The 24,583-nt window shown below is 33.2% G+C and overlaps 1 protein-coding gene across 3 annotated transcripts in view; it reads right to left on the bottom strand.

The window, feature by feature from the left end:
- Nucleotides 1-493: 493 nt before the first annotated feature.
- Nucleotides 494-24,583, bottom strand: part of LOC118733589 — a 35,105-nt gene continuing 11,015 nt past the window's right edge. The window contains exons 1-4 of one of the 3 annotated variants that reach the window (XM_036463039.1): nt 21,401-21,508; nt 14,620-14,897; nt 1,737-1,931; nt 494-983 (exon numbers count right to left, since the gene is read on the bottom strand). In XM_036463039.1, coding sequence (XP_036318932.1) covers nt 813-983; nt 1,737-1,931; nt 14,620-14,787 — 534 coding nt within the window. In that variant the 5' untranslated portion in view covers nt 14,788-14,897; nt 21,401-21,508 and the 3' untranslated portion in view covers nt 494-812. Of the gene's footprint in view, nt 984-1,736; nt 1,932-5,704; nt 6,419-6,502; nt 6,596-14,619; nt 14,898-21,400; nt 21,509-24,583 lie in introns of those variants that run through there. The other 2 variants (XM_036463037.1, XM_036463038.1) reach the window with 2 other exon arrangements.

The following is a 24,583-nucleotide window of genomic DNA, read 5'->3' as shown; positions in this document are numbered from 1 at the left end:
CCCTATCATGTCCCCATGGCAGGCTTTATGTCGAAAATTACGCTAAAGAATTTAGCTCCAGTAGAGAATCTGAGTCTCCTGCAATTTGAGACACCTTTGTTGTGCAAAACACCAGGTCTCTAAAGCCAACTTTAGTAAACCAGCTGAACGTTTCTTATTCTACTAAAAAAAAAAACATTATCGAACATTATTTTGTATGGAGAAAATGAGCGGCACCTTCAACAGAAAAATTTGCCAAAAATCAATGGTAATTCCTAGTTACCTCAGACTTGCACTTTGTTATACTTAAATTGAGTGGGCTAAAAAGTGCGTACCCAACTTCTCTCTAAAGAGTATGAATAAAAAGTGCAAATCTGAATGAAAATTTGTAGATTTTTCTTTAATTTTGCACTAGGTTTATGACTTTGATTTTTGGGGTTTTTGTTGTAGCATTAACCATATTTTTATAAAAGATTGGCGAAAAATAAAATATTAAAAAACTAGTTGCCCGTATTGCAAAAAATTCGATGTACCTAAACTTTATTGGCTGACTGTATATCTATGGGGAATAATAGGTAGGAATACAACAAAATTTAGCATGAGATGAGTACATTATCATCTTTATAAAATAATTTTGAAATAACTTAAAACAAAACTATGTACGTCCATAACCCAAATCGCCATATTTCAATTTTATTTACTTAGCATGCTTAAAATGTGCAACGGAATTCAATTCAAATTTGTTGTGTATGAAATAAAACTAAGTTCGTGGTGCTAAAGTTAATTTAAAATAAATGATTACTTAAGATAAATACTTGAAATCAAATTAAAAATTATACTTCATTTTGCTTATCAAACGAATTAGATGAAGTTGCAGTTGTTGTTGTTGTTGATTTTGGTGTTGTTGTTGTCGTCGTTGGATCTTCCCAGCCTTTGACGACCAAAGCATCGCCAAAGACGGGTTTAAAGAACAAAACAAAACGTGAGTAACGACGCGCAGAGTTCTGAAATGAAGAATTAAAGAATGTAAATTGATTAGAAAAAAATAAGCTTGAAATTTGGTACTGGAAGTTATTTATCAAAGTTTAAATTTAACAGTTAACCAACTCAGCTTTTTAGAGCTTTCATAATGTGAGTACATACATATATATGTAAGACTAAAGCGAAGTCGAACTTTACTCAAAAGCTTTAATTACATTACATGCAAGTTATAGCTTCAATTTAACGAAAACAAGAAAAAAGCTTTCGTTTTTATTGCCACTTATAGCATGCTAGCAGATTTGTATATGTATGTATTTGTCTACATGAATGCAAACATATGTACCAGGGATGGTTCGAATGTCATATTTTTCACATTCACGAATGCGAATGCGAATTTTCGGAATGCGAATGTCCGAACGCGAATGTTAGGAATAACATTAAAAAAAAAGCTATAATCAATACCAGATTCTACATCCGAGCCTTCGCTTTCGCTGGACCTATCTAAAATACTTGTTTAAGGCCCATCAATGTTGCCTGATATACTACTTAACCGTTTAGCGCCTGAAGCTAAGCCATTTCAACAATATTAGAGTAAACTCTCTGCCTATGTACACATTCGCATTCGCAAAACATTCGTATCATTTGATGCGAATGCGAATGTCGAATTCGAATGTGTAAAATGATGTGAATCATTCGCATAACGAATACGAATGCAAATATTCGCAACATCCCTGATTTGTGCATACATAGGTACGTGGATACGGTGGATAACTTACCATAATAAGCCGCGAAAAAGACTTGGAAATGTTCGTCAAAGTTGCAAACGATTTGTTAAAAAGCTCATCGGGGAAATCCAAAGACACTTGCTTTCTATCGAACTCGGGCACATCGTCATATTTGTTATTGCTGCTGCCAGTGGCGCGTGCTGGTCGTATGAGACGACTATTTGGCAGATGTGAGAATTGATAGCTCTGAAAATACATAAAAGTAAAAATAAGAATGATGTAGTTGTTTGAATCGCAGAAGATAAAGCTAATTATGTACTATTTATTTAATCCAAATTACAAATTTTCAATGATTTTAAAAGCGCAGTTACCCACGAACGTAAAAACGGAGAACGTGCCAGCTGATACGATCTATCTTATGGGATCTGCGTGTTAACAAAACCTCGCCACCGCATGACCGTGACGTAGACGTTACTTCTCTCGCGGTCTCTATCAATAACAAACTTGCTAAGTTTCTACGCACTTCTACGCTACGCCACATACACGTTCGTGGGTAACCGCGCTCTAAAATAAAAAAAGTTTGCGAACATTTTAACTGTCTCACTTTCTCTCGAACTGCAAAATGGGCTACAAATTTAAATTATTTAATTTATAAATTTTTTTCAATGCACTAAAAATACAAAATATTAAAAATGTCTTAAAAACTAACAAATTCTGCGCTAAATTGCAAATAAGATATAAAATTAGCCTTCCCATCTAATCAGAATTTGTTTGTGCTTTGACTCTTATTATCATCTTTATCCAATGGAAAGAGTTTTGTAATCTGGAAAAAATTCCACCTTCGAAAATATACATCCACCTCCCACTTCTATTCTGCCTCCCTTTTTTATACGAAATTTTGTTATGAAATGGATGAAAATCTAGATATATTTTGATCAATTATCCCCTTATACAGTAAACTAGGCTATGGTAGTAAAATCTTCACACGCCGCACAGTGGGAAATGAGTGGATTAATTCACACTGTCGAAGATTTTCAAGGTGGAAATTAATTTTAAAAAAACGTACACGGATTGCTTCCTACATACCATTAATATATGACTTACTAAAAATAAGTCGAATAGAATTAAATTTGCAAGTAATTAGCTTGAGAATCAAGCCATAAAATTTATATGAATATGATATATAAAGGTTTTGAACCTTTAATAAGTGATTGGAACTGTAGTTTTAAACTTGTATTTACGTTATATAAAAGGGCATACTATACCGTGTTGGGTGACATTAAAAGTTCAGGTAAGTTTGTTTGGTTTATGACAATATCACACTGAAGAAAAACTCACTATTATTGTAATTATGAATAAAGAAAGTAATATACAGTGCTTGCCACCTCTTGCGCCTGCTAGGTTTTTATTACTGATGATTCTTTAAAGCTTTGGCATCAATACTAAACCCCTTTTTCTGCCTACATCTGCCTCATTATAAGTAAGAGATAAATTAACAAAGGGCCTTAATTTACATAGGAATAATTTTTTTTAACAAATATGTTAGTGAGAAAATTCCTAACCAGTCGTTTTTTTAGCGGTGGTCTATTAGTTTTGAATGCTAGGTACCAAGACCCAATTAATGTTAAGTTTGGTTTACGGGACCAAGGAGCTTTGGGCTCGCAGCTATCTTGAAAACAAAGATGGTCAAAATATTTCTAACTCAGGGGCACAGCAATTTTCGGGCCTCAACCACACTATGCCCAAATGTTAGTATCCATTCGTGAAAGTAAAATTCCGAAAGGAATTTGTTCCACCACATCCTAGTTTTTTTGTGGTGGGTAAAGTTTTCCACTTAAAATTCTATTATTTTTCTGTAATAACAACTTTTGTTTTACATTTTTATTAACTTCTTAGAAGTTGCTTTCAAAGAAAACTTTTTTTCGTAACATATCTGTGTTCATATGGAACAGTAGCTTATTTCGAAAGGCTGGCTTTAGTATAATGCGGCATTCGCAGCATACTGGCGCCTAGCCGTTGAGAAACTTTTGGCAAATAAACGTGAAAGAAATAGTTCCGATACCAGCAAGTCAATATTCTTATTAAGTCCCATCAAAAAAATCCTTGTCGTTTCAATAATAAATTTAATGCCGCATTATACTAAAGCCAGCTTCCCGACATAAGCTACTTTTCCACACGAACACAGAGTGGTCCAACAAAATTTTTTCCCAGATAGGGTTTTGGTGGTGCTAGTACCAAACCTTCCGTTTCTAAGGCTCCTGACTTTCATATTTTACTCTAAAAGTATTGTGTACATATATTAATCAAACATTTGGTTAGGTAACCTAAGAACATTTCAAATTTAAATTATCTATGAAAATATCACAAGCTGCAGTCGTCATGGCAACAGTAGCTTTTTATAAAAATCACTAATATTTTTAACAGTTTCACAGCGATCCAGTAGCGCATTTCAAGGTCATTGAGCACCCTATATTAGTTGCAGTAGAAAACTGAAATTTGGTATAGATATTACAAATATCAAAAGGAAAAACATAAGGGAGTTTTCTAGGATGAAATTTTTTTTCCCATACAAAACTTGGACCACTCTAATGTCCATGCATATCCCCTTGAGCTCTTAAGAAATCTTCTTTCAGCATTTCTTAAGTGATGTGGTCATTTGTACGTTGAAACATTCAAACAGAAGCAACTGGATCTAGAACCGAACCTACTAAAGCGAATGTCTAGCGAATTGAGCCGATACTTTCTACCGAAGTTAAAAAAAAGGTTTTCTTTTCTAAGAAGGAAGATTGGCTTGCAAATCGCCTTACGATGTCCACTATCAGAAATTGAGGAAGTAACAGATCTAACAACTTTGAGCGATTTGGCTAAGAACAATGCATTGAAGAGCATCCGAAATGAGCTGTATGGCAAAGCGGACCTTTGGAGGGCTACAATTCCTCTCTTCAAAAAAATTTCCTTCTAATTTTTTAAAATCTTATTGGACAGGTAAAGGCACCAAAATTTGACATATTAGAGTAAAATATTAAAATAAAATATTAATATTAATACTAAAATATAAAAAGTGATAATTTAATGAGGAAATGCACGAAAATATTCAAGTCCGCTGCTCTACTGCTGCATTCTATTCAATATGCCTTCATCCACATAGAATATTCAACTTGAAATGCGTGGAAACATGAAAAATGTTTAAAAAGCTACTAGTAAAATTTCGTAAGTTTTTTTTTTTTTTTTTTTTTAATTTGAACAATGCTCATTATGATCTAGTTTCTAATCATACTGACTATTACCAAGATTTCCTAATCAAAATTAAAACTTAAAAACATCACTTAAAATTGGTTTATAGGAATAAAATAAGTAAATTACCAGGACAATTGACGAAAAAAGAGGACTGTCCGGTACAATGCAGAATGCAGATGGTCACCGTACGTATGACAGACCATACTAAGTGAGCTTGAAACCAAATGTACGTGCAAAACCACCAGCTCACAATTATTTTTGGCTCAAAGAGGAAGGAATTTATCTAAAATCCGCTTTTTAAAAATATTTTGAGGCATTAAACTCAAAAATATATCTTACAAGTGCATGATGATAGGATTAGGGGTAAACCACGCCACACTACATTGGATTATTAATAAGAACAACATCCTTCTGAAAACCAAATCGTATATCGAATGATTTATTCAAGTCCTGTACAATATTTACACAAGTTAATGATATAATTTTAAAATCGAGTGCAATGAGTTATATAAAAAATATTTAAACTAAACATAAAATAAACATAAAAACAAATAACAATTTGCGTATAGAAGATTCGTTATTGCAAAATATGCATACAATTTTTCTGTTTACATTATAAAAATAGATTTACTTCTGAGTTTAGCTTAGTAAATATTTTATTTACAAATACCAAAAAATAAAAGTGTAAGAATAAAACAAATTGTCGTCTCGAGCATAAAATAGTACAAACATGTTGCATAGTAGTAAAGTGGTAAAATTTTTTTTTTTTTTGTATAAAATTCTACATCTATCTACATATTTTTTAGAAAAATATTTATCTCTCAGTTAAGCTAAATGTGTGAAATTTCGCGATTGTTTAGCTTTCATTTTGGAAAATGTGTCAAATTCCGACATTGTTTTGGGGGGGTACGTGTACGCGCGTGTCATGCCTCTTTGTACATGTGCATATGTATGTATGTATGTTCTTCTATGAAAGTACCTTCTCAAATATGTACGTGTGTATGTATGTGAATATGGGTGTATTGGATAGTGGGTGGCGCGCATCTAACAATATTTTGCGTTTGTATATGTATATGTGTAATTAACATCACAGCAACCTCTTGCAGCCCTTCTTCCGCTTAATAGCCCGCTTCATCGGTATCTGGCGCTGGTGTTGTGCCACCACCAGCCGGTCCAGCTGCTGATCCTTGCAGTATGGGACCAGAGAAGCCCAGGAATTTCGAAACAATATTACCTAAGCCAGCATTTGGATTCGCACTGCCATTGCCTGATGATGAGCCGCTGAAGGCGGTAATGGTGGTCAATACGCCAGTGGTTAGGTCGTTCGCAATATTGCCAAGTGCACGAATCTTAGGCGAAACAACAGCGGTGACGAGAGTTTGCAAATCATTTATTGGTACTGGCGGCCTAATGTCCCACTGCTTGTTCTTCTCGATATTGGCGCGATCCAGTTGCTCGATGACGCGCGTTTTCGTGTCGAGGAAGTTGTCGATTTTCTGTGCGTAAAAGAACAAAGAGTTTTAACAATTTTAGATATTCAAAACTATTAAAAAATATTTTGTTTTGAAAGAAAAGCTTACACCAAACACGAATCCCAGCACAGCGTTTTTCGCCTCGAATGTTGCTTCGGGCAATTTTCTTTTGTTGCGCTCAAGTTCATCACCTGAAACTGCCTGCAAATTGGTAATAAAATTATTAGCTGAATTATTTTTGATGAATTGAAAAAAAAAAATTAGGTCAAAAATATAAGTTGCATTGCATCGAACTCACATGCCTGTTTTTTTTTCAGTGTATTAAAAGTGCATATTTTATGAAAAATTTCTCCAAAGTGCAAAATAATTTTTCGAAATTCGCTAAACACATACGAGTACATATACATCCTTATACGAAATGCGAACAAAACGTCAAGTGGCACAGCAATTACTTTTTATTAATTAAACGTTATTAAAAAATGCAACAGCTAGTGCAAATTGACCTAGCCAAGTATTAAACGATTAAGGTCGAAGCGCAATTTTGCAAATTTTTGCGTAATATGTATTAATCAATGCAAAGTCGCTTAAAAAATATTTCGCTAAGTGATGTTAGTAATTATGATTCAAAGCTGCATACAAAAGCATCTAGTATGCATTTGTTTTTCGTTAGTTTCAAAGTTTTAACTCGAAATAAGCGCTCAGTTCAAAGTTCGTCTCAATGGTGTTAATTGCTGCTAAACCAACTAGCCAGCATTGGCTCTTAAGCTTTGATAGATAAGAAGTACCCGTTAAGCGACCAAATCACTGAGTGGTTACCTCGCTGACCGATTTATTGTTGGACTATGTCACACTAAGTGTTACCTCCAAGAGCAATTGAAAAGTCCGGTTTCAAGTTCGCTTTTATTCAAAAAAAAAAAAAAAAAATATATAGGTTTTTTATTGTTCGCATGTTTTAATATGTATACATATATGCAACTTATGTACATACATATATACATATATGTAGATACATATGAATATAAAATACATCAATACATACGATTTTTTATTTCATTCGCTTTTTTTAAAGTAAGCTAACTTTTTGTATTTCGCTTAGATTCATGTCAAATCAAATGCGCGCCATTCGCGTTCGACTTGACCCAGTTTAAGTTTTAATAAATGCATAAGCAACAAAAAAAGTAAGATGTGAATGAAACTGCTAATAAAGCAAAAACATAATTGTTAACAAAACAAGTCAAATGTCATATCTAAATATTTCAAATGCCACTAAATATATTTTACCACAGACCAACCCACTGTGCCATAATAAATTTTTTTTATGAATGCTAGCTTTTAGTGATTTGCAAATATCGATTACAAAGTCCACTAAAGGCATTGAACTTGAAATTGAAGGGTTAATAGTAATATTACACAGTGCAACGCTCATTAGTTCTTGGGTTCCTAAAAAAAAAAAAATCCGAAAAAAATATATTTTTTCAAAAAAGTCGAAAAAGTTTAAGTTTTGGAAAAAAATATACACTGCCGAAACAAAGTATTGGCACAGCAAATTTTCCACAATATACATATGCAACGATTTTTATTCCAATATTTTTCCGCCAATTTTGTATAAAAATGTGGTTCATTCAACAACAAAAAATATAAAAATATAATTCCTAAACTTTGTGCAAAACTTAGCAAATTTTCATAAAAATTTTCAACTTTTTAATAAGATATTTTAGAATTTTTTATATAGCTAGGGAAACAAATTCAATCCTGTTTTAAGGTTTTTCGGTTCCTGCGACGATTTTAATGGATGCCTTGACGCAAGAGCATCAGTATTGGTGGTCAAAACTTTTTAAAAAAGTTCACTGCATACTATTTTTAGGTCAAAAAAGGAAAAAAATTAAAACCCTCTCTTTTTGAGGGTCATTTGAAAGCACTCTTCTTACAAATGAAAGCCAACCTCTGCAGACCTCTCGCCATGTCCGTCCTTTTATTTTTATTTTTTATTTTGTTTATTTATGGCGCAAAAGCTTAGACGCCGGCGGGCAAAAAATAAATAAATACATTTATGAAGAATAAGAATAATTAATCTGTTTTTTCAAGTTCATACACCGGAAATCATTACGAATATTTTTTGGGAGCATATGAAGCTTAGCTTTTGTTCTGAAATTTCATTTTAAGCATTAGAATAGATACAACAACACACCCTTAGGCGAGTAAATCACAAATTACCTTAAAACTTACATTCAGTGAGCATAAAAAACTTAATTGGAATTCAAGCAGAAAACAAACCAAAACAAAAGCACAAAACTACAACGCAGCGTCGACAATTATGCAAATATACAACAATTAGTGACTATGCATAAGTAACAGATTTTTTTTAAGAATACTAAGAATACCGCTACGCACTAAACGGCACTTGAATATGTCTGCAATCCAAAGAGCGCTTAAAATGTGTGTGGTTTAATTGTGGGTTTATTGTCTTTTTTTTTTTTAACAGCCACTCACAAACCTAACTCATTAAGTGTAGAGGGGAATGTCAAAAATTTTTAAACAGACTTAACTAGTTTTAATTGTTGCTAAACTACGACTGATGAGTAATTTTTTTATTGCTTAGGCTTTGCTTTCAGCACTTACATTCGACTTTAACGATCAATGCTTCGGCTGTGAATAAATGTTGGCTTTATAGCGTGGAATGTTTATTATTGGTCACTTATTGCCCAATTACTTGAAATTTAAAATGTACATAGGAATATGACTAAAGTGAATGCACTGCAAATGACGCTAGGCCAAAATATGAAGGGCACTCCGGTGCGTATACGCAACAGCTACAAACATTCGAGTGCTTAAAAAATTTTACTGATTCTGGCATGTAGGTATTTGCATGAAAACAACCCAATTAAGTTTATATATGACTAAATGAATGAAAATCTATGCAAATAATTAATAAAAAAAAACTGCATAAATATGAAGGTATTTAAATATCTGCAAATTTTCACAGTTGCCCTCCTTTTTTTGGCACGATTATTCCAGTACTTTTTAGGTTTTTATTTTTTACGTCGTTTCGCTGTCATCTCGTTTATTCGCATGCGTATTTACTTTCAATAAACTTAACCACAATTGGCGACCAGCGTTTTTGTCACTTTTCGCTTGTGTAGGTGTTTATATGCGTGCATGTGTGTATGTGATAGCGCCGGCGCGTCATCGCAAAAAAAATTGCATAATATCTTTTATAATATTTGTGTAATCACTTGTTTTTAGTATTGTGCATATTTTCATATAAACCGCCTACAAAAAGACTTTGAGTTGTTGTTCAGGTAGTTTGTTACTCGCTCTTGCGATACCACATTCACTCGACGCATACAACTCCTCATTTGCCTCTCTTCCACTTCTTTTGCATAGCCATATGTAAGCCTCTCTTTGTTGCACTTTCCATTTTATACAGCTCCTTACTTTTTCGCTTTCATTTTCCGGTTTTGTTGACATAGGTCGCTTTTTGTGGCGGTTGCGCTATTTGCAGACAGCGATGGTCGCTTCAGCACACAAACGTCGGGTATTCGCTTTACTTTATAACTGCTTTGTTACCAGTTCATTAGTTGGTGTGAGAAATATGTTAGTTTTTTCAATGCTAAATTAAAAATTTAAATTCGAATTCATGTCGTTTTTTCAGTTATTTTTACTTTTGTCTTTTTTTAATTTTTTTTTTTTAATATTAGGTAGCCGTCAAGGTCGTGCGTGCCCATTATTATGTTTTTTTTTTTGTTGTTTTTATACAACATATTTTCATACTCTATTCTGCTCTTTTCGGTTGGCCATACATATGTATGTATGTATATTTGATTAGCGCATATTTATTTTGATTGTTATTGCCTTATATGTATGTATGTATGTATGTGTGTTTGTCCAACAAGTGTTAATGACTTTTATGATTGATTTTCATGTGTGATTCAATGATTTACTTTACAGTGGAATGTGCATATGTGCATATATGTATTTGACCATAAATATGTATGTAGGTACGTGACTTTCATGTGAACAGTTAGCTAAAATCGAATACTTTATGAGCATGTCAAAAAATTTAGATTTTGGGAAATATTAAAATGTTTATGAAATAAATATGACTCAAGAAATATTTTAAGCGATAAGCTTTTTATTAGATAGTATATATTTAAAAATCGTTTTGAATGTATGCACATGTATGCGTGTAACCCTCAACAAAAGTTTTTCCTAAAATACTGCATAACCAAAATCACGAAAAGTCGATCAAATATCCCAGAAAGTCAATAACAGTCCCGAAAAACGGAAGATTCAAAAAAGTCGCCAAATTTCATTAAAAAAAAAACCGGGAAAAGTCTCGAAATCATTCTCGATAAATCTGGAAAAAATTAAAAATAAAATGATGAACCGAAAGTCTTAGAATCTGTTAAAAAAAATCAATAACCACTTGATCAAGTCTAAATAATAGCAGAGTAGTAGGCTTTTAATTGTGGTTGGGTTGATATGTGAAAAAGTGGCAAAAGGCAACAACAGTTAAAAGGCGAACTTAGGTCAGTACGTAGACCACTGACTTTGTCCAGCTGGAGTCACTGCATCGACTCCCAGTGAACTCGATGGAGAAGTCTGATCAGGAGATGTGGCGATCCCCGAATAGCAAAAGTTATTCTACCATTTATAAACTGTTGTTGTTTTTTCACAATATTTTTTATCAGAAACGGCCTCTTTGAAATCAAAGAATAATCTCCATTTAACAGTAATTTACAGAAATACAAATACTGCGATAAATCACTAACTACGGTTTTTCAAAACCGGCTTTCCCAATTTTTTTTTTGATATCTATAGGCAATTTTTATGAACTCTTGATTTTACGGTTTTTTTTTATTTCACGCAAATTTTGGCCTCTCAAGTTTTGTGTTTTTCGAAGTTTTGAAGGCGACCGCTATTTGAAAAAACGTTGTTTGATGTTTCTGTGGCCAGAAATTGAACCATGGACCTCCGGAGTGGCAGTAGGCACGTCTAAGCGCTCGGCTACGGCGGAAAGAGCACTACTTAAAACCAATAAAAAAGAAAAAAATGCATAAAGTATTAAAAAAAAAAATAAGTTAAAATAAGACTGAGCTGATTTTTATTTTTTTTTTTTTACTTCTGATCTAAAAAAAGACTTATTTTGCTTTGTTCTTTTCTAAATGAAAGCTAACTTTACTGTTATAGCTTTGTTGTAATTTGTTGTAAAATTGGCATCCAGTTTTTTCTAATTGCAATTTTTCGAATAACTCGAAACCTGGTTTTGGGAAAAAGGCGAATAATCGAATACCCTACTAACCACTAAAGCAAATTAACTTACAATCGATGTTTGCAATAACTCCTTACAGTAAATGAGATGATCGAGGAAAACTGCGCTGCTGAAAGTGAAGCACAGAGCGAAAAGTGGAGCATAATTTGTTTTGAAAATTTGTTACTTTACAAATTACAAAAATAAGTGGTAATGTAAGTGATAATACTGTTTGCTATGATGTTTCTTCTCTGTTTCAGTTATTGAGAATAAATAAGCCAAATAAAATTTTTGTTGCAAAATTGGATAACACCAATTTCTTGCTTTTTAAATTGTAAAGGTATATGTTTTACTTAATATTATTACCTAGTTGCTTAGTATTATTACTGTATTACTGTTATTTTTTCGAAATGGAAGAGTCTACTGAGGAAGATGAAAAGAAAGCAGTTTCATTCTGTCTTCAATGTATGATGAAGAAGTCGAGCCATTTACGAACTTAAGTTTTTTGGCTGATGTTGGATCCGAGTACGAAGATGATGACTTCATTTGACCGAAGACGTATGTGTTCCTTTCGTCTTCGTCAGGTGATATCTGGTCAACAATATATAAATACTGTGAGGGCGGGCTGTTCAATGTCTGGTTATCACTACCCTGATGGAAACAAGTGACTTTTTTTAAATCAACTAATTGAAGTACTACTTTAAAACAAATGCAATTAGTAAATGTCTTGTATACTATTTTTGCTCAAAAAAACAGTTTTTTTCTTGAAAATAAGAAAAAGCATCTGTGAAGTCCAGAACGCAAGCGCATTCAAAAAAAAACATACTGACTTTGAAGTTGTGTAAACAAAATTCACTTTAAAGTAGTTGAAATTAAATGCAGAGTCGGGCAGTCGACTTGCTGCTTACACCCAATTCAAACTGAACATTTAAAAGCACATTTACATGTCTGGTTGTAGCTGAGCGTGCAAAGTTGTTTGCTAAAATTGGTCGCAGCCAAGAATGTCCATGTTCAAATGTCAATTAATTTTAAATGTTTAATTTCGGTTTTTCTTAGTTACGAAAAAGTATCTGTGAAGTGCAGAACGAAAGCATATTCAAGCGAAACATACTGACTTTGAAGTTGTTTAAGCCAAATTCATTTTAAAGTAATTGAAAATACATCCAGGAAAAGGTAACTGATTGCTTCCTAGGACATCGCCATGTTAAATAAATGAGTTCGTTGCAGGCAAATTACTTTCAAACTAGTTAAATTTGCTGCAGGGTACCTACCCAGCTAAACATCATTAACGACGTTTTCGACGTTTAGGTTAAACGAAGAGCAGCAATTTTGGCAACAGAGCGACGCTATCATTGAACCTTAGCACACTTAGGACCGTTTTCTCGACTGCCCACTAAAAATTGATGGCCGGGCTGCTATAAGAATTTGACAAGCAGTCAAAGCACCGGTTATCTTTAACAAATCCTTTGAGTCGTTTTAACCCATCTCTATTTAACAGTAATCCCCCGTTATACATGGTTGTCGATGTTAACGACTCAATATTCCAATCAAGGAGTCGGGTGCGTCGATAACGATGTTTAACGGCGAATTAGTGTTAAACCGATACGGTAAAAATGGTCCTTAAGTGATATCTCATCAGCAGCAATAGCTCCACCAAAAAAAATTTCGACAGTTGAATCTGCAGCTGTTGCGCCAAGGTAATAACTTCGCTAATAGGAATGGTTCTATCTACTTCGGCAACAGAAACAGACGAAATATCTTAATCTTTTAATGCACGTCCACCCACCAAAGTTTATAAACCACCGATGAGACCCATCAAAATCCAAAAAAAAAATTTATATATATATATTGCTAGTATAATTTTACCAAACTGTTTTTGCTTATACTGAAGATGCAGAATTTACTGCAGAGAAGTGATTCGAAACAGGCTTCTCCTAACTTCACTTACTCACAACCTATAAAACATATCGAGGGCTTATATTCAATGCTCTTTATCTACAGTTCCCACAAAATCTACTTTGTGATGTTAGAACCCATCTGGGACTTACCTTCCATCACTGATGTTAATTTTTACTTTGCAATTTAATAATAAATTCTTCTGTGAAGCGTTATATAAGGTCAGCATTAATATCACCGATGACAGTTAACGTTTCGGTGGATTTTTATATCAGCATCTCATTTTTGAGAAAAGTGCAGATAGCGGCATACACGATCCCCTCTCTCTCAAACCGTAACTTCCTACTTTCATACACTTAAACACAAATCTAGTGCACAAAAATTACTATTGGAAAAAATTACAATCGCTTTTTATAGCAAAGAGTTAATAGTTATTGAATTTAGCAGAAAAGTGAAAGAAACAAATTGATTGGCGTTCGCATACTTTTCGCAAAGTCTTTTAACAAAAACACCATATCCAAATGAACAGCAGCAGTCCATACGCTATAACAATGCAAATTAAAAAATGTTTGCTTCCTGCAGTGCAAATTAATGCCGAATGAACATTGAGTTTGGCTATATACATACATGCATATATATGTAAGTATGTACATATAAACTTATTTACTCCATGGATTATATGCTTATACAAAATTTATACAGACTCCAGTAAATCAAACATTTCCTTCTTTTACCATGCAACAAAAGCACCAAAAGCACCAACAAAGCTGACACATTTGCCCAAATAACAGCCAACAAAGCGAGTACGCCTAAAAGCCATCCAGCAAAAAAAAAATAAAACTCTTGCATTCATACAAGAAAATAAAAATCAATCAAAATAAAGTAATAGAAAAAGCAAAAAAAAAAACCGAAAAACAAGTTTCAAACTGTTGCTATTGTTGCACGCTGCGTTCGAGCACGAGGCAAGTTTGTTGCATGTTAATGATGCATAACGAATTACTTAAGAGCATTTTCCTCTTACGAGTTTTGACTTCTTAGTCAAACGACTGTGTTTTTTTGCAATTTTTTCGCATTTTACCTCTGCATTGATGGGATTCAAATCGCTGTTGGTTGCAGCCGCACTCTCGGCTTCGAGTGAGAGCAGGTCATCTGGTTGACGTTTGACACGCAAGGCAGGCACCGCCAGACACAGCTGACAAATACCAAGCGCAAGGAGAATACTTAAACTGCATCGCAATGGCTGCATTGTTTTTTTGTTATTTATGTTTTTTTGTTTTTTTGATAGGTAGGATATTGCAGGTTGTGGAATTATCTTTTTATCTTGTCGTTTCTGTGTACGTAGCGGGTGGAGAAGGTCTGAAAGAAAAAAAGAAACAAGTTTTTTTTTAATACTTCAAAAATGTTGATGTGTAGTTACATTAGGGCGGAGTGATTTCGAAAAAAGTGTATGGCTTACTCGAATTCTACGTTCGATTCTAAGCAAATATGGTGAACAAACTATATATCGAAAATGACGTTTGACCCTCCCAATTTTTAAAAGAAAAATCAGTGTACTATAATTTTTCTTAATGAAATTTTAATTTAAATCATTTTAACCGACTTTATAAAAAGGAGAAATGTTATTAATTCATCGGAATATAAATTTAAAAATTACTTATTCATTTACAAAATTTTGTATTTTCTTCATACAATATGAATAGTATTTTTTAACCGACTTCCACAAAAGGAGGAGGTTATCAGTTCGTCGGAATATTTTTTTTTTTTATGTGTGTTACCGCATAACTTTGCAACACGTCAACCGATTTCGATAATTCTTTTTGCATCGGAAAAGTAGTGTCTCAGAGGTGGTCCCATGAGATATATATAAATATTTTTTTTTATATATGAGAATTGAAATCGATTTTTTGCTAAAAATTACTTGTTCTTTAAAAAATGGGAGAGTAAAACGTCATTTTGGGTAATTAGTTTATTCGCCATTTTTGCTTAGAATCGAACGTAGAAGTTGAATTTGCTGCTATACACTTTCTTTAAAAATTTTGCTCCAACCAAATTACTCCGCCCTAGTGTGTATATGGCTTATAAGTTTATTGAACTAATTTTTTATATATGTAGATATGTATATATGTATGTAGGTGTGAACGCATCATAACTATATGACCCCCACATATTGGCGAGTTTCGACCATTTAATTTTCTATTATTTAATTTAAATATTTTTTTTTTAGAAAAAGAGGTCAGTCTATAACAAAAAACATATACTATGAGGACAAAAGGGTCAGAGGAGCCTATCTGCAAAAAAAATTTTAGTTACATGAGAAAGAAGAATCTATAAAAGATAAATGCGGTATTTCCGTAAAATTTCGGTGAACTTCGATTTCCCAAATAGAGGTCTAACATATCGAGCCCTAACCGCCAAAAAGACGTAAGCGACATTTTTCTTTTCAAAATTTTCTTTTTGATGTAGAAATGTTCCTTGAGCATCTAGATGCCTTTCAGCATTAAAAATCGAATTTTGGGAAAAAAAATATCATTTACGTCTTTTTGGCGGTTATTAGGGCTTATAAATATATTTGTATGCTGTCTGGGCTACTGGTCTTTGTGACATCAAGCGATGCCGTGTGCTAACGAGTTTGGATACAGATATCAGTGTACCGCTTGGTATTCCTCTGCAAAAATGCAAAACTTGTTTGAAATTAAAAATTTGTACAAATTACAATAAAAGATGCCCAATGAAACCCACTTGTCAAATTTCCAAAACCCCTGTGCCATCTATGGAAATATGTGTCACCATATTATGGGCATCAGACGAAAAGAGTTTAAGCAGGTAGTAAGTTATAAATTTTTTTAAAAGGGTCGCCACCTCTTTGGTAAGTAAAATATAGTTATCTTTTATTAAAAAATGTCAAATAAATAAGTGTTAAGAAATCTTTAGGTTTAGCACTAAGGATATTAATGACATGTTGAAATAGGGTTGCCACCTGTTTGAAAAGTCGAAGTCAGTTAACTTATATGCAAATTAATTGAAGCTTCAACTATTTGATAAGTTCATTGATTTATTAAAAAAAAAGGATCATTGGAAATGGGTTTGATTTCTGGAATATATTTATGACGGTTGCCACCAATTTAAAATTTCCAACTCAACTTATATTAAGGCAATTACGTAATTATAATATGTATCACAATTTGGGTATCAGGCGAAAGAGATTGACGAAGATTTTGGTTCGAAAATATTTTGAAAAAGGTTTTAAACGTCGAATTTAGTTAACTTATACACAGGGTATATTAAATATTAAAATATTGATGTCAAATGAAAAAGTTTAGTTTGACCACTAAAAATATTTTTTAAGTGAATAGGGTTACCAACTCTTTAAAATTTCGAATATTTAAAGTGTTAAATGAATCATTAAAATATGGGTTTTAATCGAAATGGGTTTGGAAAAACTATATTAGGGGCTTGAACATGTTTAAGAATTAAACTCAACTTAATACATCAGCTAATTAAATATTTAACACAATGTCAGGCGAAAGCAGTTTAGGAAGGTTTTAGCTTTAAAATACTTTAGAAGAGGGCTGCCACTTGTGTGAGAAGTCGAATTTAATTAACTTTTATACAAGTTATATAATGAAAGAGTGTTAAGGAATATTTAGTTTGAACATTTATAATATTTGAAGAGGGTTGCCAGCTGCTAAAAAAATTACACTCAAATTATTTAGTAAGTTAGATGAATTATTAAAATATGGATATCAATCCAGGATTGCTTATCAAGGGGATTGTCATGCGTTTGAAAAATTTAATTCAACTATATTCTTCATTTTATTGAAATGTGTATCACAATGTTAGGCGAAAGTGATTTAAGAAGATTTTAGTTTTAAAATACTTTTAAAAACGGATTTACACCTGTTTTTAAAATTCGAATTTAATTAACTTGTTCCCAAGCTTTATGAAATATCGAAACGGATTTATGAAAGCTTTTGTTTGAAAATATCTCTGATTAGGCTTTCCACCTTTTCGAAAATTTATACCGATCTAACTAATTATATATTTAACACAAGAAGAATTTTTTGTGAAAATCATTAGACTTGCACGGTCCTTTCGAATTTCAAATATGAGGGGTCGAAGTAAAATACTTTGGCCTGTAGATGTGCGATAAGGTTTTATTTTTTGAAATTGGAACTTTTTATTGTTTTAGGGTGATTTGAAATTTGTTGATATTAAAGCGTCGACAATCGCGGATGGCTTATGATTCTGGTTAATATTTGGAATTGTTACCAAGTTTTTCAATTAAATTTTTTTGCGTTTTATCGACATAGTTTACATAAATAATTCGGCTCTTTCGAACCCAAATAGGTACTTTAAATACAAAATTATTTACATACGTGCATTACCGATTCACCGTTAGCATACATGTGTACTACTAATGAACATATTTCTTAACCTGAATCTGTATTCAGATTCTTATTTCGCACTAAAAATTTATGCTGAAAGCAATTACAATTACCTTACGGCTATCATAAAAAATTGTATGACCACAATTCCAAGTTACGGTTCAAAGTACGTAAGTTTAAAATAAGGTTCCGTTTAAATTAATTTGCTATTCTTAGTGAGCGATCAACGCAAAAAAGCTAAGTTCCATGTGTGTCCATTGAATGCAGTCAATATACGCGAAAAACTTCTGAACTAATTGAGCTCAAATAAATTTCGTTTTTTTTACTGGGGTCTATTGTGTATAGGAAAAACAAAAGGATGACAACAACAACTACAAAATGCGATTAACTTTAAAATTTACTTTGGACAAAACGAACAACGTTTATGCAGCTGTTGTTAATATTAAAGATAAATATGTAAGAGCATATGATTAGAAGGCTCTATGATGAAGACACGAGAACGTTGAAACACTTAGGTCGGAAAAAGGAAAAAATTAATTAATTTTTTTTCGCTTTTGAACTCTATCGGTCGAAGCGGTTCCAACCCAGCTATCATAAAAGATGCGCTATATGGCGCAATATTCGAGATATCTCCAAAAGTTATATTTAAAAGTCGAGTTCATTCAAATGGAGAATAAACATACATTGGGTACGTAAAAATAATTATCTTACGTGAAAAGAAATATTGCGCCAAACAAAAAAGAAGGAGAAAAGAAATATTGCATCTTAAAATATTTCGGTTCAATGCCACCTGCATCGAACTATCAAAAAACAAATAATTAAAGCCAACATGCAGTCAAACTCAGAAAAACCTCGCTAAACGTGCCGAGTAAGCTACCCAGTATCAAGTAAAGGTCAAAGACAATTTCGCTCACTTTGAAATACATTTCTGAAATGAGTAGTCCACTTGCAAAGTGCGCGATGTAAAATTTTTTTCGATTTTTAGTTTTTGGTAGATTACGTACCAGTATTTAAAGTCGTTTCATGTCCAGTAACAACAGAGTGCAAAATCTTTTTATTTTCTGAAAAAAATAGCATCAAATGTTAAGTCTTCTTACAAAAGTCGCTATCATACTTATTTATAAACTTTCAAAAGTATCCATCTTCTGATGAGTTTAGAAAACTGCTTTAGGCCGTATAGACTGTTAATGTTATCTTTTGACATATTATGTTTTCTTATAATTTTATAAGGCTCTTATTTATCCAAATTTTCAGGTAATAATAAGAGATTCAATTTAAATGTTACTTGTTGTCGTAGTCGTTTTTTCAAATTTATGGCTTTCTATTATAAAATCACATAACGCTGTTTGCAAGTGGACTACTCAAATAAACTTTAAACTGCAATTAACCCTTTGGGTACAAATATTCACCGCTGAAGCTAAAAATCTGTATACCGGCTAACTTTGGGTCATTGATTTCAAAAATACAATCAAACATTTTATAATACTTTGACTTTTACCGTGATATGATCTAAATTTGTATCTTTTCTTTCGCGCAATATATTTGAAACTCTGACTAAAACATACAATTTGGTTCGAATCTCAATTCCACATAAAACTAGTAAATTCGTTCAGATAGATTGCTTAGCATCGAGTTTTGTGACACTTTTCACTTTTGTTACAAAAAGCACGGTCAACTGCATCCAGAAAATGCGATTAAAAGAAGAATGATATAATATTCTCAAACAACGTATTTTCGTGCCTTATACCATGTTCTGACCGACATTGAAAACATGTTTTCGTTGCTAAAACTGGTTTTCGACCTAAAATTTGTGTTTTCGTCTATGTAAAATCTGTCAAACGAAAACCAGTTTTCGCTGAAAACTACCTGAAAACTCACGTTCCACTCATTCCAATCGGTGTCTTCACAAGCTTTTTTCAATTATTTATCATCTTTAATAAGCCATTTCGGATTTATTGTTAATTGGTCTGCCTAAGTAAAATAAGAATGAAAGTAAGAGGTTGTAAATGCAAAGAAAATGAAGGAAAAGTATTTTGGTTTTGTTTTTGTGTAGCAAAACTGTAATCAAAAGATGTAAGAAATGTCAACGAAAACACTAACAGCCGGTGTGAACAGCCTTCAGCCCACAATCTCAAAACTCGTTTTCAAAGTGTTTTCGTTGTCGGTCAGAACATAGTATTAACAACAAAAGCTCTTTTTTTCTAAATAAGAGCTTTAAGCACAAAAAAGTTTGTCCAATATATTAGATACTTGTACTGAAAGGGTTAAGAAATCTGTCATAAATCGAATGGCAATTTCTTTTCTACGGAAATATGTTACCTTCACAGTGAACTCTAAGCTCATATAGAAAGGACAGGGCAATGAAAAGCTAACATTTGTTATAGAAAAAAAATGTCATTTCTTACATATGTATGTATGTTGCTAAATCAAACATTACAAATCGATTATTTTAGTTAGATATTCCAATAAAAACAAAAAGAAATATTAAAAAAATATTGACGAAATATTTTTGAGCTTTCATCTTACTTGAACGTTACTAAAGTCGATGGTATACCGCCAACTGGGAAGAAGTTCTAAACCTGAGTAGAAGACCGACCTATCTCGGCAGCCAGTTCGAAAAAGCCCTATCTCAGAAAACTTTTCAAGAACGGCCCATCTCAGCACAAATGTTTTTCAATACATTTTCATTTGAGATAGGGCGTTTTTGAACCGAATTCTGAATAGGGCAAATTCTTAGATAGGGCATTCTTTAACCAAATTCTGAGTTAGGGTGTTCTAAAATAGGGCGTTCTTGAAAGATTTATGAGATAGGGTGTTTTCGAACTGGCTGCCGAGCTAGGTTGATCTTCCACTCAGGTGTCGATATAGTATGCGTCTTAATATTTTCAGTGTAACTTCTTGCAGGGAACTTCGTTGTAAATCCAAGATTAGGTTATTCAAAATCCTTCATAAAAATCTACTCATAAATAAGTAGCACTCAGATTGATGCTCTAGTTTTTCTACACATATTTCTCTCTCTCTCTCTCTAAATTTCTCCGCACATTCGTTGCCCAACTGTGTAATACATATGTACGTAGAAAACACTTCATCAGACTACACACCACTCTAAAATTTATCTTAGCTTCGCCGTTGTTAATAAAAACTCAGCTGCTGCAAAATATTGTAATTAAATAATTAATTTTTACTATCACTACATTCACTAGCTACGCCCAAGCGACAGTATAGCAAAAGAAAAAAACAAACACATTTTTAACCAAAAATGAGTGAAACAAAGCAAACCCACATTGCTCCCCAAAACTATCCCGAAAACTTAAGCAACCACATAAAGTAATTAATAACACTTTTTTTTGGCGAAATATTTCAATAAAAGTTACTTAGTACTATATCTACTATATACATATGTACATATATGAGGCAAACAAAGAAAATTGAAAGCAATAGTATGTATTATTTTTTTATGAACTAAACTCGTACCACAAATATCAAAGCACAATCAACTCGTCGGCACAACGGCAACAGCAGCGATACAACAGGACGCACACGATATTAGCACGTTCACTAACTTTAAGCAAATGACTGCAGACGAAAGCAACTTCGGTGATTTAGCAGTGGCCAAAAATCGCTTACAACAGCCCCCAAAACGCAAGCGACAACAACCACAAGCAACAACAACAGCGCACACGTTGAAGGCAAGTTAGTCGGCCAAGAGTCGAAACGGTGCAGCACTGCTTGATATGTTTATATGTATGTATGTACCAGCTTATATGTTTGTATGTTTCATTGGTCGTTTACACTGGTACTTGGTGTTGGTTAGCAATTGGCAGCTTGTTTTTTTTTTTTTGTTTGCCCATTGGTGGCTGGCAGTAGCTGGCGCTGCGCATTTTTGCTGCTTTACGCCTGCAAGGCGTGCAAGTGGAACAAATGTGCCGAAGAGTAATTTTTTGCAGCGATCTTTGGCTTGCAAAAGCCAGCTGCTGTACTCACAAATTGGTTTTGTGTAGCTGAATTGAGGTAAGTTGTATGTGAACCATGCTCATTTAGTGAAACCGGCCAAAGAGAGGCAACAGAGCTCGCGATGGTGGCCCAAAGTAGCCAAAAGGTAGCCAAAAAGTTACACTAATAAAATTTTAAATATACAAAAAATGCTCTAAAAAATCTATAGGCTCTTTGATTGCTGAGCGCGGATGCTTGTCAGCGGCGGTGGCGGTTTGCATGGGTTTTGCAAAGCGCGTGCGCAGCCGCCACGCATGATAAATGGAGCGGACATAGAGCGCTCACTGAGTACTTGAGTCACAATCTAGAGCGCTTTAAATGTAACTGGCTATTCAGCTGTTAGCCGTCGCTCAGTCGCCGTTCGTTGGTAAACTCACTCATTGGTCAGCTCAATGGAGAAGGAGTGATATGAGTATGTTGCGTTACTTTTTCTCATTTTTTTATTATTATATTTTATTGCAGTGACTGTTGCCAAACTGCACTGAGGTGATCACATTTTTATTGTAGAATAATTGCGACGTTTTTTGGATATAATAACACTTTTTGTTTGAGTTTACAAAATTCTTTAATACAAGTTCTAGTATTAGTTTGGCAAAGGTAATTTTATTTTCATATATTATTACATTAAACGATCGATTCTTGTATATATATATATATATATCCATAGGGTTCTCGAAAACGGCTCTAACGATTTTGATGAAATTTTGTTCACAGATAATGTTTTGGGTTTTAAGATTACCTGAATCTCCGAAAAATTCATATAAGGTTGCCACCTATTCGAAATTAGTTACAAATTCATTAAAACAACATAATATGGGTACCAAATGGAAGGTATTTTAAAGATCCCTAATTCAAAAATATTTTAATAGGGTTGTCACCATATTTATATATTTATTAAATCATATATTTATTTAATTTTTTTTTAGAAAAAAAGGTAAAATATTACTATTTATGGGTACCAATAGAAGGTTCTTAAACAATGCTTTCCCTATATACAAAATGCTAAAACCCTAGGATATAGCGTAGTGTAAGGTTGCCAATTATTTTCGATTCTACACAATTTATCTAAAACATCGCAACATGGATATCAAATGAAAGGTATTGTTGAGAACTTTGGTCAGAAAATATTTTCCATCATGATTGCCACGCTTCTATATAATAAAAATTTTTATTTTGTTAATTTCAAACAGCATTTTTTTTTTATACACAGTACATATACGCTAAAGATATGTACCATTCATACCAGCGTACTTCGGAATAGGGTTACCACCTAAATTTTGGAGTAAGAAATTAAATTAATAGATATCGAAATCCATTTTTTTCCAAAATATTCTTTTAAAGCTCTTAAAATCTTGAAAACTTTAAAAAGTATATGAACTCCGGGCAAAGCTCGGTCAACCTGGTACTCTCATAGTAACCACAAACTTTTAACAAAAATCTCAATTATAATTTTACTTTTATTTGTCTACTAAACTATGCTGAAACTGTTGTGGTAATGAAGTTACCTAAAAAGAACATAAATAATTTAGACGGACTACTCTTATCAAAACTTCAATCAGTCGGCACAGTGGGCTAACTTGCCAACAGATGCCATACGGGGCTTGGGAGGCAGATGAGAAACAGAGCCTTTTTTTCGAAGCACAAAAATCGCGATCTACAAATATCTCACCATGCCCTTTCTATTTCTTCTTAGTTTTTTTTTTTAAATAGCACCACGTATTAGCCTTTTTGTCTATCTACAGATTTTAACGAATACATTAAAATATCCTTTCCGGTTATTTTGGAGGTAAGTTTTAAAAGGAAAAGGGGCAGCGTTTTCTTCTTTGAGTAAAATTGGGTCAGCTGTATTTCAATGATACGGTTGAAATACCTTAATTTCCCGAAAGTCCCATCAGTTATTGTGGTTTTTTACCTGACAATTCACAGTTATTTGAATAAAAAAATCTGGCAACGCTGGTCTCGACCCAAACCGACGAACGGTCTTAGTACCAAATAAGAAGAAGAAAATAAAGCTCAACTCAATTGTGCCAAAGCGGGCAAAGTCCTCACACAAAAATGTCGAAAGCACGTTTTTCGAGTTTTAAATGGATTCTGCTATAGAAATAGGTACACGGAGCTGCGTCCGGCGATCAGAAGGCCAACAATTAAATTGTCCGTATGTACTCCCGTAAAGATATTCAAAGAGCCTTAGAACGCTTAACATTTTTTGTTTTTGTTCCGCCGCCAAAAGTCACGCCCTCCTCCACTTACCTGTCACAGATGTGCGAGTACCCAGTCTTCATTCCGAAGGATTGAAAAAATTATTAATTTCAAGCAAATACTTTCAGACCCATAAGCATAACCTCGTAGATAGAAAACCACATCAGATTAAGCATTTTGCATTTTTGCACTTTCATTCTTGTCCGCATAGATGTATTATAAAGAAACATGTACTCCGCTTTGAACGATTTTAGTTGAATCTTTTGCAGGACCTTTCTAAACGCAATCTCTTGTTTTTTTTTTCAAAATATTCTTTCAAAGTTTATGTTATCAAAACGCGCTTATTTTCTGCTTATATTCATATTTTTCCACTCCTTAGTTCAAAAATGTAGTTAATTTTTTTTCGAAAATTATTGACAAAATATTTTGTCATTTCTGCCGTAATATCAAAAACCTTTAACCCAT

The sequence above is a fragment of the Rhagoletis pomonella genome, unplaced genomic scaffold (genome assembly GCF_013731165.1).
Source record: "Rhagoletis pomonella isolate Grant_MI unplaced genomic scaffold, Rhpom_1.0 Rhpom_scaffold_00002, whole genome shotgun sequence".
NCBI lineage: Eukaryota > Metazoa > Arthropoda > Insecta > Diptera > Tephritidae > Rhagoletis > Rhagoletis pomonella.
This window is presented reverse-complemented; position numbering and strand designations above follow the sequence as displayed.